Source organism: Vipera ursinii, assembly GCF_947247035.1.
Source record: "Vipera ursinii genome assembly, chromosome: 5".
Classification (NCBI taxonomy): Eukaryota; Metazoa; Chordata; class Lepidosauria; order Squamata; family Viperidae; genus Vipera; species Vipera ursinii.
In genome coordinates this window covers 70,840,691-70,867,223 of record NC_139518.1, presented here as the reverse complement: position 1 = coordinate 70,867,223, position 26,533 = coordinate 70,840,691, and the positions used below count along the sequence as shown (strand labels likewise).

General features: G+C 37.9%; 1 protein-coding gene across 2 annotated transcripts in view; it reads right to left on the bottom strand.

The window, feature by feature from the left end:
• Positions 1-247: 247 nt before the first annotated feature.
• BTAF1 (B-TFIID TATA-box binding protein associated factor 1) overlaps positions 248-26,533 on the bottom strand; it is a 77,007-nt gene continuing 50,721 nt past the window's right edge. For both annotated transcript variants that reach the window (XM_083363532.1, XM_083363533.1), the window contains exons 20-38: positions 23,419-23,845; positions 20,225-20,415; positions 17,910-18,063; positions 17,719-17,828; positions 17,008-17,209; positions 16,524-16,672; positions 13,023-13,175; positions 12,542-12,663; positions 12,276-12,443; positions 12,050-12,127; positions 11,839-11,968; positions 10,536-10,677; positions 10,286-10,416; positions 8,805-8,930; positions 6,632-6,784; positions 5,301-5,512; positions 3,661-3,820; positions 3,019-3,189; positions 248-1,757 (exon numbers count right to left, since the gene is read on the bottom strand). In XM_083363532.1, the coding sequence (XP_083219658.1) occupies positions 1,608-1,757; positions 3,019-3,189; positions 3,661-3,820; positions 5,301-5,512; positions 6,632-6,784; positions 8,805-8,930; positions 10,286-10,416; positions 10,536-10,677; positions 11,839-11,968; positions 12,050-12,127; positions 12,276-12,443; positions 12,542-12,663; positions 13,023-13,175; positions 16,524-16,672; positions 17,008-17,209; positions 17,719-17,828; positions 17,910-18,063; positions 20,225-20,415; positions 23,419-23,845 (3,129 nt within the window). In that variant the 3' untranslated portion in view covers positions 248-1,607. The remainder of the gene's footprint in view (positions 1,758-3,018; positions 3,190-3,660; positions 3,821-5,300; positions 5,513-6,631; positions 6,785-8,804; positions 8,931-10,285; positions 10,417-10,535; positions 10,678-11,838; positions 11,969-12,049; positions 12,128-12,275; positions 12,444-12,541; positions 12,664-13,022; positions 13,176-16,523; positions 16,673-17,007; positions 17,210-17,718; positions 17,829-17,909; positions 18,064-20,224; positions 20,416-23,418; positions 23,846-26,533) is intronic.

Here is a 26,533-nt window from a genome sequence, read left to right as displayed (position 1 = left end):
CACACAGGGCACACAAAAGAAAAAGGCGGGGGGGAGAAAGGGAAACTCCCCCTCCATACCCACAGCAACAAATCACAGCGCATGTTGCCTCACGCAGGAGCCAGCACTCTCCAACCAATCAGCTATAACTGTTTTAAATACACAAGCGATTTATTAATCAGAGACAATATGTTTTTCTCCTTCCATGGACTTACAACATTTATAAACCAGGATGCAGGAAGAAAAATGTCATAAAACATATAAGGGATCAATTAATGCCAATTTGGCTTTTTTATTTTTTTTCTTCTTCAAGGAATGCTAGTTTAATGTTACAGTATGGCAGTTTGTATATCTGCTGAAATATGACACAGGTTCATTGTTCATATCTGAGTGCTGAAAAACAATATTGCTCCATAAGCCAACAGGTTGCTTTTCCTCTTGAAATGTTTAAAAACAATTACTTAAACATTACAGAGGCCTCACAGCTGTTCAAGCTCTGATGCCGAAGTGCACACATGCTCAAACCTTAGCTATGACATCTATACACATACTTATTTATGAAAGTTTATATGGTTTGCCTTAAAATATTTAGAAAACGGCATATGTATTTGGTACAGACATCTATGCACAGACATGTCACCACTGACTTCGAGAATGTTTTTTTTAAAAAATGTACAACTGTTATTTTTACTCTCTTTTATTACAGCCTCTTTAAATTTGTATTACATGATTTCTGTTCAACATTTTATTCTCTCGGACATAGGGTAAGCATTTCTAAGACGTGTTTTTAAGCTACATCCCTAAATAAAACATTACCTTTTTAAGAGGATCGTGCACTAGTGCATTTGGGTATTTTTCCCAACATGGATTCTTAATTTTATAAGAACTACTGCTGGAAAAGATTTATTTATATATTTGCTCTTTTACAAAAAAATATAACATCGAAACCTACTGCATACTTTAGATCTCTGAGCTGACTATCCTCTTGCCATTATATACACCCACAAACACTCATAAAAATAGCACCCTCTAAACAGGATGTAGAAATGGCCTGTTAGCCATTTTCGGTAATATTATTAAAAAGTCAACTGCTCTCAAAATGTCAGAAGACTGAAGAGCACCACATACTTAAATATATAAAGATGGGAAGTATAGCATTTGCAAAGCTCATTTATTTCTTCCGTGTTTTCCAGAATGGTATGCTTTGCTGTTATTATGTCAATGTACAACCTGAAGTGAACAAATTATTCTGAATAGGTAAACCAAACATTCCTACAGTGTACCATTAAAATAAGCTAGGTTTAAAGTAATAAAATACTCTAGCTGCAGAAATTTTGTAAAGTTCAGGAAAAGCGAAATGGCAAACTTATTTTGAATGAAGGTGTAACTTAGCAACATATGCAAAACTGTAAGAATTTATAATTATTCTGGAAATTCAAAGCTAAACTGCAATTTAGATTTTTAACAATGTAAGTATTTAAGACTTAACTATCCCAACAGAATATGTTGGCTTTATGCAGAACATCAGTCTTCATCTTTTTTTTCTTCAGGTGATGCTAGAAGTCCACTATAAATGTTTTGAAATATGCTGAATATCAGCTGAAAAAACCAAAAAACCATAAAAATGGTTATTTGAGTGAGTGCATAAACCTTTCTAGGCTATATTCTGAATCATACTGTTCTTGATCCCAAAGTTCTCCAAGATTTTCAAGGACTGACTTTATAGTTGTTTTCCCAGAAAGAGAAGCGGCACCATCTGATTTTTCAGTTTTTCCATCCTGTAGGAAGAATGTTGAGGGGGAAAAATGAAACACGGTAAAATCTGTGCATATATTCTCTGTGACAATAATATGAAAACACTGGAAACCATTACTTAAGCAACAAACTAATAATTTAAAATTTAATGAGACATAGGAAGAAAAAAGCCTTCACAATTTCCGTGACAAAATGTCTTAGTGATAAGCAACTCTTCAATGGAGAATGACTTAAATGATTAAGCAAATATTATCAGAAATATCTCTTGCTATTATTTGCTGATTGTACTTAGATCTATTATGAAATGCGTTTCATTAGAATTATTAGGTTTAAAGGTCGGTCAACTCCAGGTTGACTCTGGGGACCTTACGCTTTAAAATAAAAAGAACAGAAGAGACTATGTATGTCCAGACAGAGCACACTATATATATCTTTCAAAAACATAACTGATCCTAACTATTCAACCTCTAGAACAGACAAGTCAAACTCGCGATGTCACATGACGTCGCGTGACGTATCGGAGCTTTTTCTCCATTGCTGGCAATGGAGTGGGCGTGGTTTCCTGATGATGTGTCTGGCCTGCGGGCCGGCAGTTTGACACCCCTGCTCTAGAAGAACAGCCAGTTTTTTAAAAACATATGGAACATCAACAGGATGAGAGGAATGGATCTTCAAGGGGGTAAGCAGTACAACAGAGAAGGAACTATTGTTTAATTGATCGGGCTGCAAGAGTACCAACTCTGCCCAGCAACTTGGGATGGGCAGAAACTATTGAGGAAAAGCAATCCCTCACATAACCTGGCCCTATGCCATGAAGGCAGCACACCCAGCACCACGAATTTCATATGTAAGCTAATTGGCAGCATCTACAGTTTGGAACACACGGGTGTCTTATACTCAGGCTGCCCATCACTACCCATGATGCTACACTCAGGATCAGCTGCAACTTCCAAATGGTCTTCAAGGGTAGTTGTAGAATGAATTGTGACAATTCAGCCAAAGGTCACTAGACCACGAGTGAGCCACCCAATCAAAGCATGAGGCAATTGGCACACAAGAGGGAACTGTGCAATGACAACTCCCAGACTGCACAGCCATCCCAAATGGGGAAGTGCAGCCAAGACTAAAGGGAATGACCCCAGATTTGATTTTGTGTGTGGTATAATTTACATACTGATGGTATGGGAGCCTGTCCTGATAGATGAGCTTCCCCAACAGTTTCCTGCCGAGGTTATACAGGAAAGAGCATTCAGTCCCGAATCACCCCACAAAAGTATATTTTACCTTATCCAGAGTGAAGAGGTCAAGAAGCTGATCTGTTCCCATGCTCTGCAGACTAGTATTCTCTTGACTGATCACTGTATTTGCAATATTCATTTTGAATTTTTGAAGACCCATTATTTTTTCTTCCAAAGTTCCCCTTGTTATCAAGCGATACACGTTAACAACACGTTTCTGCAACATAGTTAATATTTATGGGGATTTAATGGAAATTTATACATATGCCAGCTATTACACATCACACAACAAAAGAAGACATCCAATTAGAGGAACAAAGAACAATTAAATAAGTGATACACGTATGACATGCATATAAGTCTTGAATGTAACAGCAGTAAGAACCAAAACATGCTTAAATGAAATAGTTTTTCAGAATCGTCATTTCATTTGAGCAGATCTTAGAAAATATCGTTCCTGTCTTTGCTCTAAAGTCTTTCTGGTTTGATCTAATATTTTATAACATAATGTTGTAAAATACTAGATCAAATTAAATAGCATTTTAATAACAAAAGGAAGAAAAATAAAACAAAAAACCCAAACCCTAAGTTCTGAGTGATTCACCATGTATTGTATTGGTTTCAGAAACATCAGGCAATTTTTGATTAATTTAACTCATCTTAAATGATCTGGATTAACCTTTTTTACCTGTCCAATACGATGTGCTCGGTCCATTGCCTGGAGGTCTTTCATTGGATTCCAATCATGTTCAACAAATACGACAGTATCAGCTCCGGTTAAATTAAGACCCAGTCCACCCACATGAGTAGTAAGCAACAGCACATCTATGGATGGATCATTGTTAAACCTGTCAATTAAAATACACCCATCAATGATTGCAGACGGAATGAAGATGTCACTTCTCTACTTCCATTCTACTGTAGCTGGATTACTGCTTAAGTTGTTGTCCATCTAATTAGAATACTGATGCTCTAGTAAGTTGCTGTTATTATACCATCCTACAAATACAAAAGATGGAATTGAATCACTTGGGTTTTTTTTGTAGTACATCTTTTTTAATGAAATGAAAAATTAACCATGGTTTACTGAAGTAGGTGAAGAATTAACTGAACACTTTCATGTATGGAAGATATCCAGAAGACCAAGATTAAGAGAATTTTGGGCAGATGAATCAAGAAAGGTTAACCATTCCCTCCCCAGCAATCACTTCTGCCCCCAAATGTAGCAATTAGGCTTTTAAAAAACTCAGCTGGCACCACAGAGGATTTTTGAAGCTTTGATAGGGAACACTTACAAATTCTGTTCTCTGACTGATAGCTGTTCAAAAAAACCCCCAAACATTTCTGCCCTATGATAGGTGAATTAAAAGTATGCAGGTTATATGGGGAACCAACACAGACCATATTAAATCAATAACTCAAGGGTTTATATTTCCTCTAGAAGACCAAAGGAACCACCAACAAAGCTGAGTAATATTATCTTTTTTTATCAAACTATTTTTACAAAACCAAGATAATTTGAGATTGGAGATCTCAAATCCATTGTAGATTAATAGCAATGATATAAAACACCTTCAGCTGTTTGGAAGTTGCCATCGAGGACTCGTGCCACTATCCTATGGGCAGTTAAAGGCAACCTTTCCACTTTTAGTTAAATGCCAGCTTCATGAAATTTCAGCCCAGCTCTCTCAGCAGGAAAATATGAGGACATGACCTTTTTCTGCCTCAACTTGTCCCTCTCTATTGGAAGGGCTTTTATTTTTCAAATATAACTATTGCACTGTGAAAGTCTTGGTTGTGATGAGGGTTTACTACAAAGAGCTAAGCAGCAGGCTTCAATGATATCATTGCTGGCTGTTTTCTCACCCTGGGGAGGATCACAGCAAGATTTCCTTCTGACGAGGTGGGGATTTGTTTTTTCTTAACGAAGAATGTGTTGCTCTTTCTTCCTAGAGTAGCATTTTTTCCCCTTTGGGAAAGAAATACTTCTACACCTCAAATATGGAGTCAAATAAATCACAGACCTGGGTGTTCCCGAGATTTAAGTTTTGAACTGAGTATAGATTTGTCTTATCCACATTCCACATGAATGGTCCTACTTATACATACCTTCATATTAGATATTGGGGAGGAAAGATTTCCCAAATAGATAGCAGTGTGCATATGGAACATACTGATGGACAATGGTAAATAATATACAGGGGTCAGGTAAGGCGAACACTTTTAATGTTCTACCCCAGTGAATAGCAAAATCACATCTATTTCAGCCAAAAAGGGAGCTGGGAAAACACGACTTCAGTAGAACTAAACAAACAATGTTGGCTTTACCGTGAGACGATTGAGTGTCTCTGACCAGCTGGTATGCTGCCATCTAACCGCAGATAGGTAACAGAGGGCAAGTGAGGCTTCAGAAGGTCATGTTCTACTATGTCCAGCATGCTCTTCAGTTGACAGAATATAAGAATTCGGTGTTGCGCAACTATCGTTTCGGTGCCGCTCTCTGAAGAGCCACCATTTCCTAAGCCACAGTCGAGTAATAGCTTAAAGAACAAAAATGATTAGTCAGCCAGCTTCTCAAGGCCTTTTCTCCACAACAGCATACAAGAAACGTTCACATACTGCTTATTGCATTTCTATCTCATTTTGAGGTTGGTTTGGCTTACAGGGAGACTGGCTCAAAGTCATACATTTTGCTATTTAGTCTCAGTCCAAGATCTGAACTATTACAGTACAATTACAGTTACATTGTGATTGTGGCATAATAACTCAATGACAGGATTTTTTTTTTCCCTTGCCATTCTTGGTATTTAAGGACCAGGAGATTGTAAAAAAAAAAAACTCTGCTTCAGTGAGGTTCCAGAGACACACTTTAAATGGTTGTTAAGGCACCAAACTAGAAATCAGGAGACGGTGAATTCCAGTCTCGCCTTAAAAATGAAAACCAGCTGTGTGACCTTGGGCCAGTCAGTCCTTCTAAGCCCATCCTACTACCTCACAGAGTTGTAGCTGTAGAGAAAATAGGAGAAAGGAAGAGTATCAAGTATGTTCGTGGCCTTAAGTTATTTATAAAAATAATAAAGGTGGGATAAAAAAACTAAAATTAAATGAGAATAATAATACTGGACTAAATGAACAAATAAAAAGGGACATCTACTATACCAAATTATAAAATAGAGCTGCATTGAACCTTATATAGCAGGCTCAAATTTTGGAATTTTTTTCATACAAGATACTAGCTAAGAATTATACCAAATAATAAATTACCACTTCAAATTTGGTCAACACCAATAACTGAAACTGATCTATTTTTAAATAACTGAAAACTTCGTACCAAGTTATGGCAAAACTGGAATGAGACTCTTATTCCATTGGGAGCACAAGGAGTTTGGCTCAGGTAAAAAAAAAAAATCCCTTAAATTTAAGATGGCAACAAAGTTTTCTGTTAGTTATGCATAATGTTACACACACACACACATTTACACTAACACTTTAGATACTTTATGTTGCCTCCTCCAGGGTTTCATCTTTCTAACATTTCTAGATATTCCTTTTTAACTACCAATTAGTACACGGTGAAGGTTCTAGAAACTAGCAGAAAAAGTGTCTCTTTGAAAAGTTCTTGTCTGGTAAATCAAATACACAATGGAGGATGTGTCCACCTGTTTTAAAGCAGAGAGTTTAGGAGCATGCTGGATGTCACGAAGAGAAGAATTCTCTGCTGCAAGCTTCTCTGTGATCCTCTTATGTTCTGGGTGATGAGCAGTTAAAACTAGCGCTGGGTGGTTGCACAATTTCCTTAAATACTGCAATGCCTTTTAGAAACAAGCCACAAAAGAAGAAATCAAACAAGCACAAGATTTTCAAGATACATTTACTTCCTACATGGCAGAACACAGTATGCAGCCATTAAATGTGAAACTCCTTGTAAAAGAGCTGGGTGGTTTGCCAATTGCCAGTCACAGTTAATTTTAATCACTAACTAGTGTTCACACTGAGAAAAGCAAAAGGCTGTTGAAATTTTAAATGAGAGGGATTTTTTTTAAAATCAGAGGTAGTAAATTATTGCCCATGGAATTACTTTCCATCCTGCGTTTGAATTTGTTCTTAGCTGGCCCAGAATCTTAACAATTTCAGTAGCTCTTTTACCACTTATACTTTTATCAAAAATATTTCTCAATCCCATATTATTCTTTTTCTAAGGATACAAACTACTATATAGATGTGTTTACAGCTTTCATAAATAATGAAAATAATTTTGGGATATTCTGTTGCTCAGCAATCTGGTAGGAAACCTTTGCTAAGACTCCTTTTCAAACAGGTTTATTCCTACATTTGGTTGGTTCTGATTCTGCATTAATCTGAAGTTCTAAGGAATTTTACACTTACACATACACATGTGCAAAACTCTCGTTTAAATACTGTCTTTTTGAACTATTCTATCAAAAGGCTTTTTTTCCCTTTCATAGGTGCTATGAAACCTCAGAGTTCTAAAAATATTTTATCTTTAAATCTTCAATTTTATATTCATTTTAATGCTTGTTAAGCCTTTTTCATTAGATGTGGAGGATTTCCAGCTATTTTCATGAGGTTGGTTCAATCTGCCATTCAGACTGAAACAGCCTCCTGAAAATAGCTCTCTTTATCTTGATAATCATCTTCTGAAATCCAGATCTGGATATCTCTCCTCTGCTCACAGGCTCTGAAATCCCATGCCGCGGAAGTAATTGCGAAACCAGTACCCAATGATACTGAAACTGAGAAGTTAGATTAACTTATGATCAAACCTCAAAGTTTTAGTTCAGATCTGTTACTGCCTTTTCTAAATTTTAGAAGGTTACACTCAGTTACCTCTTTCATTTCCATTTCTTTATGGAACCAGACTATCCTCAAGAGTCTAGGGCAGGGGTAGGCAACCTTGGCTCTTTTACGACTCGTGGACTTCAACTCCCAAAATTCCTGAGTCAGCCATGCTGGCTCAGGAATTCTGGGAGTTGAAGTCCATGAGTCGTAAAAAAGCCAAGGTTGCCTACCCCTGGGGAAACCTCACCTCCATCCAGAAGGCGTGATATGTTCCAGTTTCTGAGCTAAATGTTAGTCCCCCTTAATGGCATTGGTGGCTCAAGGAGAACTCGAAGGGAATACTTCACATTATCAATGGTGCTGAGACTAACATTAATTTGAATTAAAGTGAGGGAGAGTTGTGCAGTCAGTCTCACTCTCTCTTCCCAATTTCTATCTGCGTCCAGTGACGAGATAGTCAAGACAACTGGAGATGGGATTTATGCACAGTGGATGCCAGGATGTCTTCTGGGCCTTGTCTTGCTCTTCTCATTCTATGATGCCTCATGACCATTGGATCTTTTAATGGTCTGACCTGCTCAATCTACTGGAGTGTGTGGTCTCATGCCTGGATAGGCAGCTCCCTGTCTTTACGAGGGTTTAAGACCGGCCAGCTAATCTCATCTGGTTTAACTAGCAATGTAAAATAGGGTTAAATTTAATTTTACAGGGTTTAATCTAATTTTGAGGAACTTTTAGCTTACGAAGCCTTCCCATCTGCACTGTTAGGGCCAAGATGCAAATTTAGGTTTAGGTTTAGGTTTAGGTTTTATTTAATTTGTATACCGCCCTTCTCCCTAGGGACTCAGGGCGGTTCACAGGGCATATATAAATAACAATACAAAAGTTTGGCCCTCAGATAAGCTACGTTTCTCTGCACTGGGTCACTATGTAGAGAAAACGTGTCTTTGCTGAGAGGTGAAATTTCACTCATGCTGAAGATCAGGGCTTTGCGTCTAATTAGGGAGCAAAATAAACGGATGCATTTCCAACCTGAAATACATGTCCTGTAGCTTTAAGCTTTGGTTTTTCAGTCTCTTCAGAGACTGAAGCTGCTGAAACTGTTTCATCGACATCACATTTGGCACGAGACTTTGCAAAATCTTCATAAAGTTGAATCTATGAAAATAAACAAATATATTATTTACAGATACAGTAACTGGAGCCAGATTGGTGTAGTGATTAAAGGACTGCTGGTCTAAAAAAGCAGGAGACCTGGAGTTCTCATTCTCCCTCAAGCATCAGCTGAAGCACCCACTGCCTTTCGGCCAGTCAGTCTCTCTCAGCCCAGCCTACTTCACAGGGGGGGTCTCTTGGGTAAAAGGAAGGGGTAACATCATTACTGTACAAAATGAAGGTCAAATTGGTGTTTTAATACTTGCAGCAAACTCTACTCCTTGAAATACTTGCATATTACGGGTTAACAATCTCTTTATACTCTGCTTTCTTCTCTGCAAGGAATGTCAAATTATTTCTACTTTCCTACAAATGCCACTTTGAAAGATCTGCTTTGTCGGACCATTTTTTTTTATAAGGAAGATTCTTTTAAAAAACTAAAATGGCTGTATCCTCCCACTGTCCCAAAGATGCTTTTTCACGAGGCAAATGGACTTTCTTGTTTTTCTTTGAAGATGTTTTGCTTCTTGGATGAGAAGCGAAACGTCTTCAAAGAAAAGCAAGGAAGTCCAGTTGCCTCATGAAAAAAAGCATCTCTGGGACAAGTATGACCTGGATGACTATGAATCTCCATAGACTATCCTCCTATTAGCAAAATGTCAAATCTTAGTTCAGCAATCAAACATTATGTCAACACATATAGTGAAACCACATTTCAATCAAAATACTACTATATTTTCAAGTAAAAAGCCAATGCAGGGAATCACCATTTCAATCTTCCAACAGTAGAGAAGCCACATTCACAAAATGTATCACCTTCTCTGCTGGTACCTATCTCTATTTGACACATTCTCTCCATTCTCCCAATCAAACTCTTAAATGAGATATGGGAGCTACAAAAGAAGGGAAAAGGGATAAAAATCAAGGCCTCCTCCAGTTATAAGAAAAATATACTGGATTCAATCTATTTTTCGAGGCAACTGTATCACTAAATAGGGGTGCAGTGGCCTAGCAGTTAAGACATTAGTTTTGTGTTCCATGTGTCTTGGCATATAGTCATGTCAGCCACAAGACCAGAAAAGTATCTTTAGACAACACTGGATCCTCCGAAAACAAACGGAGATGAGCATTTCCCCCTAGAGTTGGACATGACTGGTCAGGGAAACATTTACCTTTTTACATAAATAAATATAGCAGGTTTTTACTTAAGAGGTAAATCCTACAACGGCTTCCAAGCACACTTTCAACGGTGTAATGAAAGATCCATTTAGAAAAAGCAAAGGATTTTAGCAAATCCCCAAGTGTTTCTTCTTTTCCTTGTTAATTAATGTCAATGTGATTCAAATTAATTAACTTGCCTGGAGGGTGCTGAGAATACAATAATAGTCTTGAATAATTTTTGGTGGAAGATCTTGTAACACATCCTCTTTCATCCTTCGTAATAAGAATGGCAGGACTTGCCTGTGTAGTGCTTCCATTGCAAGGACACCTACAAAGGCCAATAAGAAAATTGTATTGAAACACTTAAGACTCCTCCACTAAACGAGAGCAGGATTCATGATCTCCCTCAAAAAAAAAAAAGGAATTTTATTAAGCGGAGTTTCCTACCTGCCTCCTGTTCTCGACTAGAGCTCCGAGCATCTCTACTTGCTAATATGGGCTTGCCATAACGAGCTGCAAACTGGCGCTCAGTACCCAAAAATCCCGGCATAAGAAAATCAAATAGTGACCACAATTCTAAGACGTTGTTCTGAAAGAAAAAGATAAAGTAGAAAAAAAATGTAAAAAGTTTTTTTTTTACTTGCAGTAAAAATTGTAGTGAATGTATTGCAAAATGGAGAAATTCATCATGACTGCCTGCACCAGGGGTCTTCAAACTTGGCAACTTTAAGACTTGTGGACTTCAACTCCTAGAATTCCTCAGCCAGCCCTTTAAGTCCACAAGTCTTAAAGTTGCCAAGTTTGAAGACTCCTGGCCTACACAATCCCAGAAAGAGTTTTCCCATTTATTTTGGCATGTTTTGCTTGGGCATGAAACATGCATGAAAAATCTAGTCCATGTAAATTCAAACTGTAAAATCAAAGCATCCGAAGGGGCACTGCATCAGTAGAAGTAAGGCATCCCTCCATAACAATTTAAAGGCCACTACAATCTCTGGGAAAAATCAGCACAATTTTCAAAGGTTTGCCCTGCTGCCTGTATGGGTGAGTTTTTCCCCCACTGAGATGGCCAGTGATTGTTCGTGCACATACCTGCATGCCAAGCTGGGAAAAACTTCCCAAGCAGCTCTACCACCTCTTGAGGAAGGATATCTTATTCATGCTGACATGCAGTGTACAGCTCCACTTAGTAATCATCATGCTTAGAAGCTGGCAATCAAAAATGTGGATATCCAGCATCTTCTGATGAGAGATGCTTATACTATGTCAGTGATGGCGAACCTTTTAGAGACAGTGTCCAAACTGCAACCCAAAACCCACTTATGTATCATCGGGTGCCAGGTGGGTGTGGCCCATTGGGTGGGTGTGACCCATTGGGTGGGCGTGGCTGCGGTGGTAATGGCAGACTGGGTGGGACTAAAAAGTTCAATCAATCAATTCCAACTTTGTGAGATCTTTTTTTATTCCTGCAAGAAGTTGGAATTGATTTGTTTGATTGATACTTTTTTTTGTTTTGTACACGGCAGTGGAGGCCTAAAGCGAAAAGGTTTTATAAAACCCAGCTGAAGGCCCAGGACTGGGGTGTGCCCACAGAGAGGGCTCTGCGTGCCACCTGGTTCGCCACCAAGGCACTATGTGATTGTAATCTCGCTCCTCAATACATACACTTGACTGAACTAAAGAAGTGGCTTTTAGAACCTGAAAAACTTCTATTTCTCCATCACAATGAGCCTATTTAGACATGGATTACCTGGATTGGTGTCCCAGAGAGTATTATTCTGTAATTGGCAGTCAACTGCTTTATAGCTTTTGATAGCTTCGTTTTTCCATTTTTGATGACATGTCCTTCATCAAGAATACAGTAGTTGAATTTAATATTTCTATGAAAGAAGATGCCATTAATTAGTTCTAGTTGTTTTAAAGCATATGAAACATCTAATTTTTTTTTAAAAAGGTCTCACCTGAAAAAATCAATGTCATTTCTCACAACATCGTAAGAAGCTACAATTAGGTTGTGTCTTTTTACATGGTGTTGTAACCTGAAAGAGACAAAAGATGAATGAATTAGGCTTTTATACACATCATAAAACCATACAATCTACAAAAACATTTTAAAAATTTAAATAATTCCAAGAAAAGGAAATGGTTCAAACCACCAAAAGTAACATTTTTAAATAAATCACTTACCTTGCCCTTTCAGTTGGAGGGCCAGTATAGTGCAAAGGATTCAAAAATTCTTTCGAACAAAATTTGCCCACTTCATCCACCCAATGACCTGTCAGGGTGGGCGGGCACACAACCAAGGATGGGAGTGGAATATTATCAGCCATCTTAGTTCTTGCATATTCTTGGGCCCTTTGGAGAACAGTAGAAGAATATTCATTCATTTATTTATTGTACTGGGGGGAAAAACTTTTGGAGAAATATTGAGCAGCAGTAAATATGTAGTCTACCTGAGATAGTGATCTCCTGCAAGAATACAGATGGACTGCAGGGTTTTTCCTAAGCCCATATCATCACACAGGATACCATGAAGTTTATATTTGTTGAGAAAAGCCAACCAGTTCACACCTTCCTGTAAGATATGACAAACATTCTAATAATGTGAGAGCTAAAAAATGTATATTGGACTTATTTTATTTACTGTTACATTTACATATGCTTTTCACTCTTAATAAAGGCCGCTGAAGCAATTTCCAAGTTATATCATTTTAACAATTTAAAATGTGGCAACCGCAAAATGAATTAAGCAATAGAAAATTTCAAAAACACCAATGAAACTTGAACAACCTAGTTACCAATCTAAAGCATTCTTCTTTAAATGGATCATTTCATCTTACCTATCTCAAGAAGTTTTATAATAAAGGATCTAAGAAAAATGCTAGATCAGAACTGTTTAACAAATGAAAACTTGTTTAGCAAATGAAAACTTACCTGTTGATATTTTCTGAGTTCTGCTTTAATTGGTACTGGGATTTTATAATTTTCTAGTTTTTTCCCATCCAATAATTGTTCCAGGAAATGGCGTTCCTTGGCTTTTATTTTAATTAAATCTTCAGACATATTTGGTGGATCTGGAATACCAGCCTGATAGAAAAGATAGAAGTACAAGTTCAAAACTGAATATTTTATTTGGCCAAGTATGATTAGACACACAAGGAATTTGTCTCTGGTATGAAAGCACTCAGTGTACCTATTAGGATCTACTTTCTGCTAAAAAGGCAAACTAAAATCATGCTGTTTTCAGAATTTGTAAAATGCATGTAGTCTTCCAATTTACATTAGTCAAATATTTAAGCAAATTTGTATAGTAATTTACTACTGCAATAGATTGCAATTTAGAACGAAAGAAGGGGTGTTCTGAAAGGCAAAGCAATGATGAAGAATTGGATAAATGATAACTCTAAGTGAAAATAAAGGTTTATATAGAAAATATATTCTTTGGACTATACAGAACTATAGGACAAGGAGAAATCTTTTTTAATATTTTAATAGCTATGCCTTGTTTATATCATGTGTATATTTAGTTTACTATTGAATTTACCTTTAAGAAGAAAAAAGCAGAGTCATCTACAACAGTGTGAGGCCTGTAACAGCCACTAAAGTAGCAGAGCATATTCATGAACACCAACTAGCAGTCAAAATGAAAACCCCTTAATCTCATAACACATGGACAGACTTCAGCCAGAATTTTAATTGGAAAACTATGACCATCCTAGATCAGGGTTGTCAAACTCGCCACATCAGATGACGTTATCGAGACTTTTTTCCCATTGCCGAAGCCTAGATGACACAGCTTCAGCATGACGCATCTGACTCGTGGGCCGGCAGTTTGACACCTGTGTCCTAGATCAAACCAAATCTAAAAATGTTACTGAATTTTTGGAAGCCTGATAATCAGACAATTAGCCATCATTAACACATAGATATAAACCATATTTACATACCATTTAAAAGAGATAACAAAAAGCTAAGAAGGAAACAAAAAAGACCAAACTCCCAGATAAGCAGGGATTAACACCAGACAAATAATCAAGCAGTGCCCTAATCAAGGAATTACCAAGGAGAAAAACCATACTTCCACCAACACAATCAGGACAAACTACTGTAGAGGAAGCAAGCCTCACGCTTAGCACGAATGATATCACCTACCCCGGTACATCTGCAAGCAAACAATTAAGTTCAGAGACCACCAAGGAGTCCACACTTCAACCTGAGCTACAGATATTTTCTTCAACTGGATAAACATTAATGTGTAGTTCAAGTAAATTGGTTAGAATGGAACGGGCTTTTCCCCAAAGAAGGGCTGTAATGTAGTTTTCTATTCATCATTAAGATTAATTATCTATTAGTGAAGAATTTTCTTTATTAATTTTTGATAGTAAACTATGAGCTATTTGACATTAACTTTATATTATTCCCTGGGTACAACCTTTCACAAAATGCATATATTTTTCACATATGTTAGATCAGCATTTCCCAACCTTAGGAACTTGAAGATGCGTGGACTTCAACTCCCAGAATTCCCCAGCCAGCATAGCTGGCTGGGGAATTCTGGGAGTTGAAGTCCACGCATCTTCAAGTTCCTAAGGTTGGGAAACGCTGTGTTAGATATCAAATTTCAATTTGACCCATTTTAAAATGTCCTCATATTAATACAATTATCAATTAGTATTCATGACAAAATGAATTCTAAGTCAACTATGTTGGGCGTGAACAACCAGACTCACAACTGCAGAGTTCAAGCTAACTACTTGATTATGTTCTGCCTGTAATACAGGAATCTCCCCAGTTTGGTAACTCACCCTTGGGAACAATTAGATAAGACTCTAGTCTAAGGAATTCAGGGAAGGCCTGTTCTGCCCTTTTATAGTTGTGCAGTGATTCTAGACTTGGCTCACGCTTCATCTTTCCTTCTTCCCTGGTTGGATACTTCTGTACAACTATCCCTCACTCTAACAATTTCTACAATATTTACACTAGTTGCTGAAAATCAGTAAAGGACTTCTATATATAGCCCTGCTGGTGCAGTAGTTAGAATGCAATACTGCAGGCTACTTCTGCTGACTGCTGGCGGACAGCAGTTCGAGGTTCACCGGGCTCAAGGTTGACTCAGCCTTCCATCCTTTCGAGGTCAGTAAAATGAGGATTCAGTTTTTTGGGGGCAATATGCTGACTCTGTAAACAGCTTAGAGAGGGCTGTAAAGCAGTGTGAAGAGGTATATAAGTCTAAGTGCTATTGCTATATAAGTGCTATTGCCTTGGTGGAGCAGTGGGCTAATGCCTCCTTAAGTAACACCAGCTGCCTGCAATTAGTGCAGGTTCGAGTCCCACCAGGCTCAAGGTTGACTCAGCCTTCCATCCTTCCGAGGTGGGTAAAATGAGGACCCAGATTGTTGGGGGCAATTAAGCTGACTTTGTAATAATGCTGCTTGGGGGGTGTATGAAAGCCCTAATAAGCAGGCATATACATAGAATGAAGGCTACTGCTAAGCTTGTAAGCCGCCCTGAGTCTTCGGAGAAGGGCGGGATATAAATGGAATTAAAATAAAATAAATAAAATAAAAATATATGAACAGATTTAAAAAAAACTGAAAAAAATGAATGCTGTTCAATGAAAAGTGCAGGTTCAACTAAATCTACATGATTACAGAAAAGAAGCCATAAAAGAAAACACAAATTAGTTATAGCAGAATCTAAATGTTCTTTAAAACTAGCATAGTTCTGCTGACTTCAGCTGGAATTGTACTTACATGTACTAAATGCTCTAGCAAAGACATTGAAAATACTAAAATGGTTATTACAGCACGTTCTCATTTAATTTATATTTTATATATTCACTGTCATGAGCCTTCCCTGTTTAATAAGTTTGCAGCATTGATTTTTTTTCCTTAGGTTGCCTGGTTTCCATAACTGTCATTCTGTCCCATCATATCACCCTCAGCAGAATTTGCAGCAAATCACTCTTGAATTATAGCAGTCAGAAGCCTATACAGATAGTCCTGGATTTACAGCCATTCATTTAGCAGCCAAAGTTACAACGGCACTGGAAAAAGTGATTAACCACAGTCCTTGCAGTTACGACTGAGGTGCCATCCCTCTGTTCATGTGATCAAAACACCTGCAGGGTCCTGGGTGCCATTTGCAACCTTCCCAGTTGGCTTCCGACAAGCAAAGTCAACCGGAAAAGCCGGATTTGCTTAACAATCGTGTGAGTCACTTAACAGCTGCAGCAACTTGCTTAACCGTGGCAAAAAAAAAAAGGGTTGTAAAATTGGGTGCAGCTCACATAATGCTTTGCTTAACAGTGGAAATTCTGGTCCCAACTGTGGTTGTAAGTCAAGGACTACTTGTAGCTTAAGCACCAATTCAGGGAGCAAACAACCAAACAAAGGCGGCATGTCTTGAGACACAACAGGAAAGGGTCCGACTTACCTCAAGTGGCATTAATCTAATCAGAGTTGCAAAGCACTGAGTAGCCATGAAACGGACACTGTCTGTCTGATCACTCATTCTGCCCAGAACAGGAACCACAAGCAGAACTATGTAGGGAATAATTCCAACATCTAATTGCTCCATTATAGCTGCATTTTCATTGTTAAGGATTTCTTTCTAATTAGCAGTAGAGATCCTTTTACAACAGAAACAATTCTAACATTCTCCCCCAACCCGCGCCCCCCCCAACACACATAAGCTTTTGCCCCTCTTGTTCCAGTTGACCAAGGAGAGGCGTCTCCCTGCTGAGCTCTGCAGTTCATCTACTTAATCCAGATCAAAGGAGAACATTCCTTTCTTTTATTTACCTTGGATGTTATTACTTTCAAGCAGCCAATTTCAGGATTATGTTTTATTTAGACAAATCTAGCCTTCCGTGGACATCCCCACACAGAGAGACTACAAAAGAATTTAGCAAGGATACCGCCAAGAGCTTCAATTGCACCTTCTTGCTTGGTACTATCATCTATCGCTCCCAGCCAAGGAAGAACCTTTTCTAGAAAAATATGAATGGTTTCCACGGTAGCTATTTTGCTCATTACACCCACACAACGAGCAGCCATGTGCCTCACTGCAGTGCTGGGGTGTTGAAGGCACATACAAAGGTAAGGCAAGTGCTGTACTAACTGAAAAAAAGAAACCGTGAGTCAATCACAGGTACAGTAAAGGCTTCTGAAGATGCTCTCTTACACTATCACAAGACAGCCATTTTAATTCAATGTCAGTGTGAGTTATTCACGATACTGAACACATGATTTATCTACTTGCAGTGGAACAAGGACAGGGGAATGTCAAGGTGTATTTGAACGGTTAGAAAAGGACACAGGCATATGAAGGTGCACAAACACAGTTATCTAGAGCCTTATTTTTAAAGACATAAGTCAAATCATTATTATGCCAGGAAGAGTAAATTTTAAAATATCTTCAAGAGTTATTGCCTTTTAAGATAAAACCACAACTCTTAGACCAATTTTCCCCCCAAAAAAGGTAGGGTTGATTTAAATATAAAAACCACCACAATATTTTTAATGGCAGGTGGCAGTTGTAATCATTATTCCAACTTTAAGAAAAGCAAAAACAAAATATTACCAAACCTCAGTGAGAATGTTAACTGTTTCTAAACAAAATTCAATACCAGAGAGTGAAGCCGAATATCCATAGAAGCTGAAGTTATTTCAAAAACTTGCAGAGAATTCACCAGTTCCTGAGCTGGTCCATCTCCTTTTTCCAAGAGTAACTTTCGATCTATTACAGGAAATAGTATTAGATTTATTTATTTTTTCAACTGAAATTTTAAATTAGCCAAGCCTTAAGAAATATACCTACCAAAGTTATTTATATCGATGCTGTTCTTTAAGGACCCAACCATAGTATCCCAAAGATGTGGCAAGCCTACCGCCATTTCATCACCAAAATGCTTTGCTATGGTGGATAAAGCATATTCGGCTCCTCTGCGCTGTACAATGTAGGGCTTCTGAGCCTTGAATTTAATAAGAGCATACAGTAATTTAAAAGCAAACAAAGGAAAATAAAGTAGCATGCTGGTATCTAATGCAGTTACTCCAGGAAAAAAATAAAATGCTTTTCCAGTTTCCCATATATCAAATCAATAAAGAAAAATTAAAGTGGGAACTATACTACAATATACTGCTGATTCAAATAAAGGACCAACATGGAAGAGCACTAGCAGTCTGATCAACTCTCAACTTTACAACAGACCTATAATGTACAACATATCTTAATAGAAGAGATTAATATGGTATACTCAATATCAGGTTGATGGGTAAAATTTTGTTTTAATTCATGCATATGAGAATTTAAAGTTAACTGAAGTAAAATAACCAACATGATAATTGCTTCAAATCACAATGCTCTTTTTTTAAATAAAAAAATACATTTAATTTCCAAGATTTCAAGTCGTCAAGCTGGGTATAACACACACAGATTATTCTTTGTGAACTGGGTAGCAGGATTAAAAAAGAATCAGAAAAGTATTTGCTAGCAAATACTTGTTATTTCCTTCCATTCTTGCCTTTCTCAATCACTTTTAAAATTGATCCTACATCTCTAAGAAACAAACATGTCTCATTTTCTCAGGAGCAAAGAAATAGTGAAAGGACTGGTAGGAGATCAGTCTAGGCATGCACAAAAGCTTCACTCATTTCCATTAAAAAAAGAGAGTGGGAGGGAAGAGTGTTATGGCCAAGGAAAGAAAATAGGACAGTCTATTTTTAAAAAGCTGCAACATCAAGGTTTTTCTGTACTTAACCCCTTTTTGATTAGCTGCAGTTTAGCTGATGTTGATTTTTAGCAACTACATAGACTTCCTCTAGAGGATAATTCCCCCCCCCCATCTTTCTGCACCCATCAATGCTATAATCAAATCCCTGCTAATCGTTATCTTCTTCTCTTTCTTTCCACCTTTCTCAAAATTATGACATCTCAAGGTGCTTCACATAATGTATCTAAGATATGCTAATTTGAGCCTGGTCATTTGTACATTGTGAGAACCCTGGATTGATTTGCTTTGTGATCCACATTTTTTTCTTGGTTATCCTTTGGATTTTCAGGAGACTTCTCTGACACCACAGTTCAAAAGCATTAACACTCTTTCTTACTTTGCCTGTTCAGTCTTTTACCTCCATAGAAAGCCACAGGGATAAATAACCACTGCCTCCACAATTCTGATCTATGGGTACGTCACAGCATCCGAAAAGCTTTCCCAAGGCTTTTGTTGCTAATCCGAATCATATTCCTACCAGATCTAGTCTCTGGTGTATTTCTTGACTGCTAGTTCCTTTATTCCTAATAGGTAACGGTAAAGGTTCCCCCGCGCATGCGTACTAGTCGTTTCTGACTTTAGGGGCCGGTGCTCATCTCCGTTTCAAAGCCAAAGAGCCAGCGCTCATCCGAGGATGTCTCCGTGATCATGTGGCCGGCATGACTAGACGCCAAAGGCGCACGGAGTGCTGTTACCTTCCCACCGTAGTGGTCCCTATTTTTCGACTTGCATTTTTACGTGCTTTCGAACTGCTAGGTTGGCAGAAGCTGGGACGAGTAACAGGCGCTCACTCTGTTATTCCCAATAGCTGATCCTAAATGAAAAAGCTATCCATTTGAGTATCTTCACTGTCAGTTCTAAAGCCGATTGCTGTACCTGTCGTCATTAGTTTATGTTTTGGGTTTTTAAGATAGCTCCATTTTTCTTTCACTTTCATTACTAGGTAATGAAAAATCAATGAAAATTATTGGTATTTTCAGCTAGTCAACTAGTTTTACTAGCATAGTGCAGGCTGCTAATGTTGCTTCCTCTAATTGTAAATCCACACTCATCATCTTTGAAACCAGCCTCCCTAATATATACTGCTCAAAAAAATAAAGGGAACAGAAAATAAGACATCCTATTAAATACAGTACATTGTGTTGTTTAAGTGTTCCCTTTATTTTTTTTGAGCAGTATATATTCAGCATATAATGAAATCCCTTGTATTCAACCTCTGCCCTGCTCCCCAATGTATACCGTTCTTCCCCCTCACCACCCGAGGAGCTTGGTGCATTTTTTCTAAGATGATTCAAGTTACCTATTTATATTGGAGCACTGTGTAATGTTTGCAAAACTGAAAAATAAACTTTGTACCCACTTCATCGAGCTCTGTTGTTACATTTCCACTAGTGCTTGCAGGCAAATCTCCAATTTGGGCTTTGGTGGCCTTTGGTGTTGGACCCCGTCGGCTTGTGATGGCAAATGCAGCTTTTTGGTGCCTATATAGTGTAATGATACCTCTGTGCTTGGTGACTGTATGATGCATCCCATCTCTTTCAGAATTAGATCCTACAAAAAAGGTAGCAATTAAAAACACTCTGATAGAAGCAGCAGGGATGATCATAAACATGTTCGTCACAAATTGTAATGGAAAAGGAAATTAAAGAGAAAAATCAATCTCTAATATTAAGTCTTTAAAAAACTGAACTTGAAATACAAAGGGATTGTGATCACTAGAATATTTGGTTTGAAATTCAGAGCAGCATGCTGGCAAGATAACAAAGAAAATGTATGCGGGCCCAGAGTCACTTGTTTTGTGAAATAGGCAGCGATATACATTTGAAAAATAAATAAATAAATAAATAAATAAATAGGACTGAATTATTCTGAGACAGACACAGAATTAGGAAACACTTAAGAAACTTGGCAAATTAGTATAGAACTGTAATTAAGAGTGCTGCAATAAAAGTAGAGATTCAAATGCAAATTTCTACTTGTTAATGAAACTCACTGGATGACTTATTCTAGCTCACTCTAATCTTTTATGCAGAGATGTGGTGGTGGTGATTAAATAAACTAGGGAATATCTCTGGGTAAAATGTGGGAGGTATAAATAAGTACAGTAATGTATTTTTTTTTCTTTCCTTGGCTTGTTTACTCCTCCCACTATTTTTGTCATGGAGAGGAGTTAATAACTAAATTGTAGTGATTAGAAAAAGGCTAGTGCCTCAAAATTTTAAAGATTTTCATTTCACAGGATGATGGATCTAGAAAATAATGATTCTTCTTCTGAGAGAAGTAAAAGAAAGCAGTTTCAAATTCAAATCTTATGGTCAGTGGTGATTCCCAAAACCAAAATCAGTACTATTCCAAAAAAAGTCAGTGAATGTTTGAGAAACATGAAACATATTTTAAAATGACACTTCTAAATGCTGAAAAAATACATTATATGAAATAGTATAATCATCATCTACCAATCATATGTTGAAAGGACACATAAGTTAACCAAACTTGTAGAACGCCTGTGATATGCTAATCTTATTTTAGATTCACAGATTGTGCAAAGCAACAATGTGATCTTTCAGGTTTTGGCTCAGATAGCAAATTAATTTCAACTTATGCCACAAACCCCAGCTTAGAAAGATGTGGTGAACTGAAGCCTAAGCATACAAAAAAAATCTCTATAAGCAATTATAAGGTGAGATCCTTCTCCATAGCAGTTGGAACAAAATGGTGAGAGAATTCACCATTTTTTAAAATCATAAATGACTAAAAATGCTTTAGGTAAAGGTAAAGGTTCCCCTGCACATGCGTGCTAGTCGTTTCCGACTCTAGGGGCCGGTGCTCATCTCCGTTTCAAAGCCGAAGAGCCAGCGCTTGTCCGAGGATGTCTCCGTGGTCATGTGGCCGGCATGACTAGACGCCAAAGGCGCACGGAACGCTGTTACCTTCCCACCGGAGTGGTCCCTATTTTTCTACTTGCATTAAATGCTACAATGTATTTAAGCTGACACCGTCATCTGGACGTTGTTTCAAGCTCTATAGCAATGTTTCCCAACTTTGGCCACTTGAAGAAGTGGGGACTTCAATCCCCAGAATTGATGTTGAATTTAATTACGGCAGCGAGACTTTTAGTAGGGCAATAGTGGAAGGGACGCGGTGGCTCAGTGGGTTAGGACACTGAGCTTGTCGATCAGAAGGTCGGCAGTTTGGCGGGTCGAATCCCGAGTGCCGCGTAACAGAGTGAGCGCCTGTTACTCGTCCCAGCTTCTGCCAACCTAGCAGTTCGAAAGCACGTAAAAATGCAAGTAGAAAAATAGGGACCACTACGGTGGGAAGGTAACAGTGTTCCGTGCGCCTTTGGCGTCTAGTCATGCCGGCCACATGACCACGGAGATGTCCTCGGACAAGCGCTGGCTCTTCGGCTTTGAAACGGAGATGAGCACCGGCCCCTAGAGTCGGAAACGACTAACACGCGTGTGCGGGGGAACCTTAGTGGAAGAAGGAAGAACTGCCGACTATAGAAGAATGGACTTTAAAAGTTTCCAACTTGGCGGAAATGGCAAAGATCTCAGTGTACTTGAAAGACCAATAGCAACAGAGATACATGGTGGAGTGGAGAAGATGGATTGATTATATCCAGAATAAATATGGGACTAAAAAGTTTCATTTAGCATTCGAATAAGTAGCGGATATAATGTATAACTAGCTTGTAGTCATTTTATTAAGAGTTAAAGTGCGATAGAATTTAATATTTTATAGTTGTTTGCATATTTTAGATTATGTTTGTTTGTATTTTTATACCCTGTATTTTGCTCTGGGAAGTCGGGGAGGGGGGAGGGGAGGGTTGGGGTGGTTGGGGAGAGGGGAGGGGGGTTGTATTTAAAAATGTATTGTAAAACTTTTCAATAAAAAAAAATCCCCAGAATTCCCCAGCCAGCAATTTTGGGAGCTGAAGTCCACATATCTTAAAGTGGCCAAGGTTGGGAAGTTTATTTATTTATTATTAATTTGCCACCCATCTCACCATGGGCCTACTGTGGGAGGTTTAGAACAGAAGGAGGTAAAATTATCAATAAAATAAAAAAAATGTAAATGTAACAATAGTAAATCAATAAAACAATAAAAATAAATGAAAATACAGCAATATGAATTAAAATGTGTGGAGAGCAGACAGGATGCGCGGGGGAAAGTTGGGGTCAGCTATTAGTCCAATAACTCCCCCATTGGGTCCCCAGGCCAATTGGCAGAACAGGACTTCAGCTCTTATGGAAGGGTAGGAGGGTGGGGGCAGGCCTCACCCCAGGAAGACAGATGTTCCAGAGGCCAGTGTGATGGCAGAGAAGGCTCTTCTCCTGGATCCCACCAGACCGAATTCCTTGACTGATGGGATCTGCAGCAGGCCTCCTCTGCCAGCAGGAGTAGAATGGGCCTTCCTTGAGGGATCAAGTAACCTGGATCCATGCCATAGAGAGCTTTAAAGGCCATAGCCAACTGCTTGAAATACTTCTTTATAAGATTGTGAAGATGGTAGTATGCAGTAAACTGAAGATTAACAGTTGGTCAACATACCTTTTGAGTTTTCATGGCTGCTCTGCTGCTGTGCTGGACAGGATGCTAAAGGAGTAAGATGTGGATCCACACAAAGCGAGGTGCAAAGATTTTTAATGATTTTTGAATTGGGACAGGGAGACCTTGCGATACATTGCTGAAGCAATTTTGCTATGCATAAAGCTGAATAATTTTGTACTAGTGTATTTTCTTCTTTCTTCACAGCCTCCATCAAAGGTTTTATAACAGGATTTATTTTTTCTGGAAGCTGCTCCAAATTTACAACAGCACAAGCAGTAAATGTATGTACTCTCAGCTGCAATGTTTGCCATTCAAGGTTTGTTTCTGTGACTGTCATTTGAACTTGCAGTCGCTTGCTTTCTAACTGCTGTAAAACTTGGGGATTTAGATTATGAGATGATGTGGCTTCATTAAAAACAGTAGTAACCTTAATAAAAAAATTAAAAAAATCATTACTATTTTAGGACATACAAGGGTTTTAAATACTAGAAGCTGGCACAAACCCATATTTATTTTTGCAGATTTTGATCCCTCTTTCAAAATGCTGTACTCAAAATAATCAAAAATATATATCAAAACATAAAACAAGACTTATGAAATTAAAAATAATTGTAGGAAGATTATTACACATTCATGCAATTACCCAGATGTTCAGAAAAAGTCACCATTTTTGTTTATGTAGTCAAGTGACTTCTAGGTTGCTATAATTATAGTTCAATTTATAAAGTACAAATAGTTAAAACTATTAGAAAGGAAAGCAAAACAAATAACAAATTATTTCTAAGTTATATACAAGTGCCATATGGAAAGTGCAACCCTATAAGTAACTAAATTTGGAAAATCCACAGAGGTAGAAACTCCTTGAATCTAAAGCTACTTGTAAGTCTTGCTATGATTGAGCTCAAAGTCTATTTCTCTCCATCCAGACCCTAACAGCCTCCAGGCATCAGGACAAGACATAAAAAAAAATCACCTCTTCAGCCTAGAATTCTAATATATAGCCGAGTATTCTTTATGTATTGATGACATCCGACCCTCATGCGGATGGATGACTTTGTCCAGCAATTTCATACAGAATTTAAATAGAGGTGGGGCAAGTATTAAAACTGAGGACTTTCCTCCTCCCCCCCCCCAAAAAGCACCCTGGGCTTTTCTCTTCTCCACATCAAAGTAGACTAAAGCCAGAATTGGAGAAAGGAGAACTGGTGTAACAGGGTTTCCCCAATAAAGTGAAAAATTGTAAATCAATACAACACAAAGTTTAGCTTAACTTTGGGGTTTGTAATCTGTCCTCACAATCCATTTTATTACATTAACATCAACATATATTTTTCTTGGTTCATTTTACAGCCTTCTGTAAACATCTTACCTAACCCAAAGATTTTGAAATCTCAACAGTTCACACGTTGGGAGAGGTACGATGAGTATCTTATAAACTGAATACTATTTGCCAGCTATGGTAAATGACTAGATATTCTTACAACGTCCTTCATATTACATGCAGAAGGGAATTTGCATGAGCAAGAATTCAGCCTTGCCCTTTATAATGATAATGGGAAATTACAATAATATCTCTTACCAGGATCATCTTTGCCTTTGCTTAAATACTAAAGATGAATCTGTGATTCATGCTACAAAAATATCCTATATCTGACATTTTAATTCATTATGCTGCTTGTCTGTAGATTTTCAGACCATTCCCAACCAGGAACTATAAAGCAGCTATTTCAGGATTAATTGACTGAAATATCTAGGAAGATAATGAAACCCCTAGCTGTTGCTATTACTATTTGAAGATAGATATTACAGCTAAGTATGTCCAGACTCCATGTTGCATTTATCATTATGAAATTTGTTCTTTCCACCAAGATTTATACATAATTTGTTTTATTATTTTAATCCTCATGAGAAGGTATTGGGTTTCATAAGAAGGTATTGGGTTTCATCCATTGGTAGTTATGATAATTTCTTTCTTATGGATGTAATAAAGATAATTTTTAAAAAACCTTAATATCCTCCCAGCTTCCAGAGTTAGTTTACTCTGGAAAGAAGCCAAGATTTGTTGGATTCAAAGACATTAAAACATAAAATAGAACCAGGACAGTTGCACCACCAGTATCCCAGTCCTACCAAAAATAATTAGGTGCAAGAAATGGCTACAATGAGAGAGGAATCAATTATCATTTGTTATTTTTGAAACTAACAGGTTACAATCTTGTGCCTTCAGAAGAGGAAAGCCACACATTTATAGTTATATATAGCATACTGACCAAAGATAATTTGAGCATGTAGAGAAATCATATGGATCTCAGGTGTGAAGACAAAATTGCTTCACAATTGATAAAAAAAGATAATTAACTTGTGGAAACTGGTGTATCTTTGTAAGCATAAATATACTGCAGTAACCTTCTTTGAAATGCAACACTATAGCTTTCGTATGTGAATGACCCCAAGCTTCAAAAATGGTTATTCTAATGAGCTAACCAAATACTTATCAGAGCAACCTGATCTACCCAACTATGGGTCAGAGCATACTGCTTCCGCTTTTGCCTTTCAGCCCCAATCTAGGAGCCATCGCAGGCAATCACTTCTGCGACAAACTATTTCTGTGTTGAATTTAAATTCACCGACAAAGAATTAAGGGAGACTAGTATAGCTATTTTGAGCTATTTAGTTCTCATAAGCGAGCCAGAGAGACATATCTCCAGAGAAACTTACTGTTGTTTTTTTCCCCAGTGCCACTCCAGAAACCTTTTATGTCTTGTCATCTCCTGGAACTTCTTGAAAACCAGCCCCAGAAATTGGCAGACTGGGGGAAGGTTGCCACTCTCACCCTCATTCTGGATGTTGACTAAGATCTTGACTGAGCTGCTGACCAGAAACTCATGAAACTTCCAAAGAACTTTCTGGAATTCAAATGGATCCACTGTGTACCCGTGTGATTTGACAATTTCAGTGGGTATAAGATGCTCAATACACTGATCAAGATTTTTCTGATTTTTCTTTTCCAAGGATACCCCTGGGCTGCACAGTGCTTTAGAAAAGAGCTATGAATGAGCACAGCATTTGACTGCAACTCTTTAAAGTAGCTGTGTCGTCTTCTAGGACTGTTTCA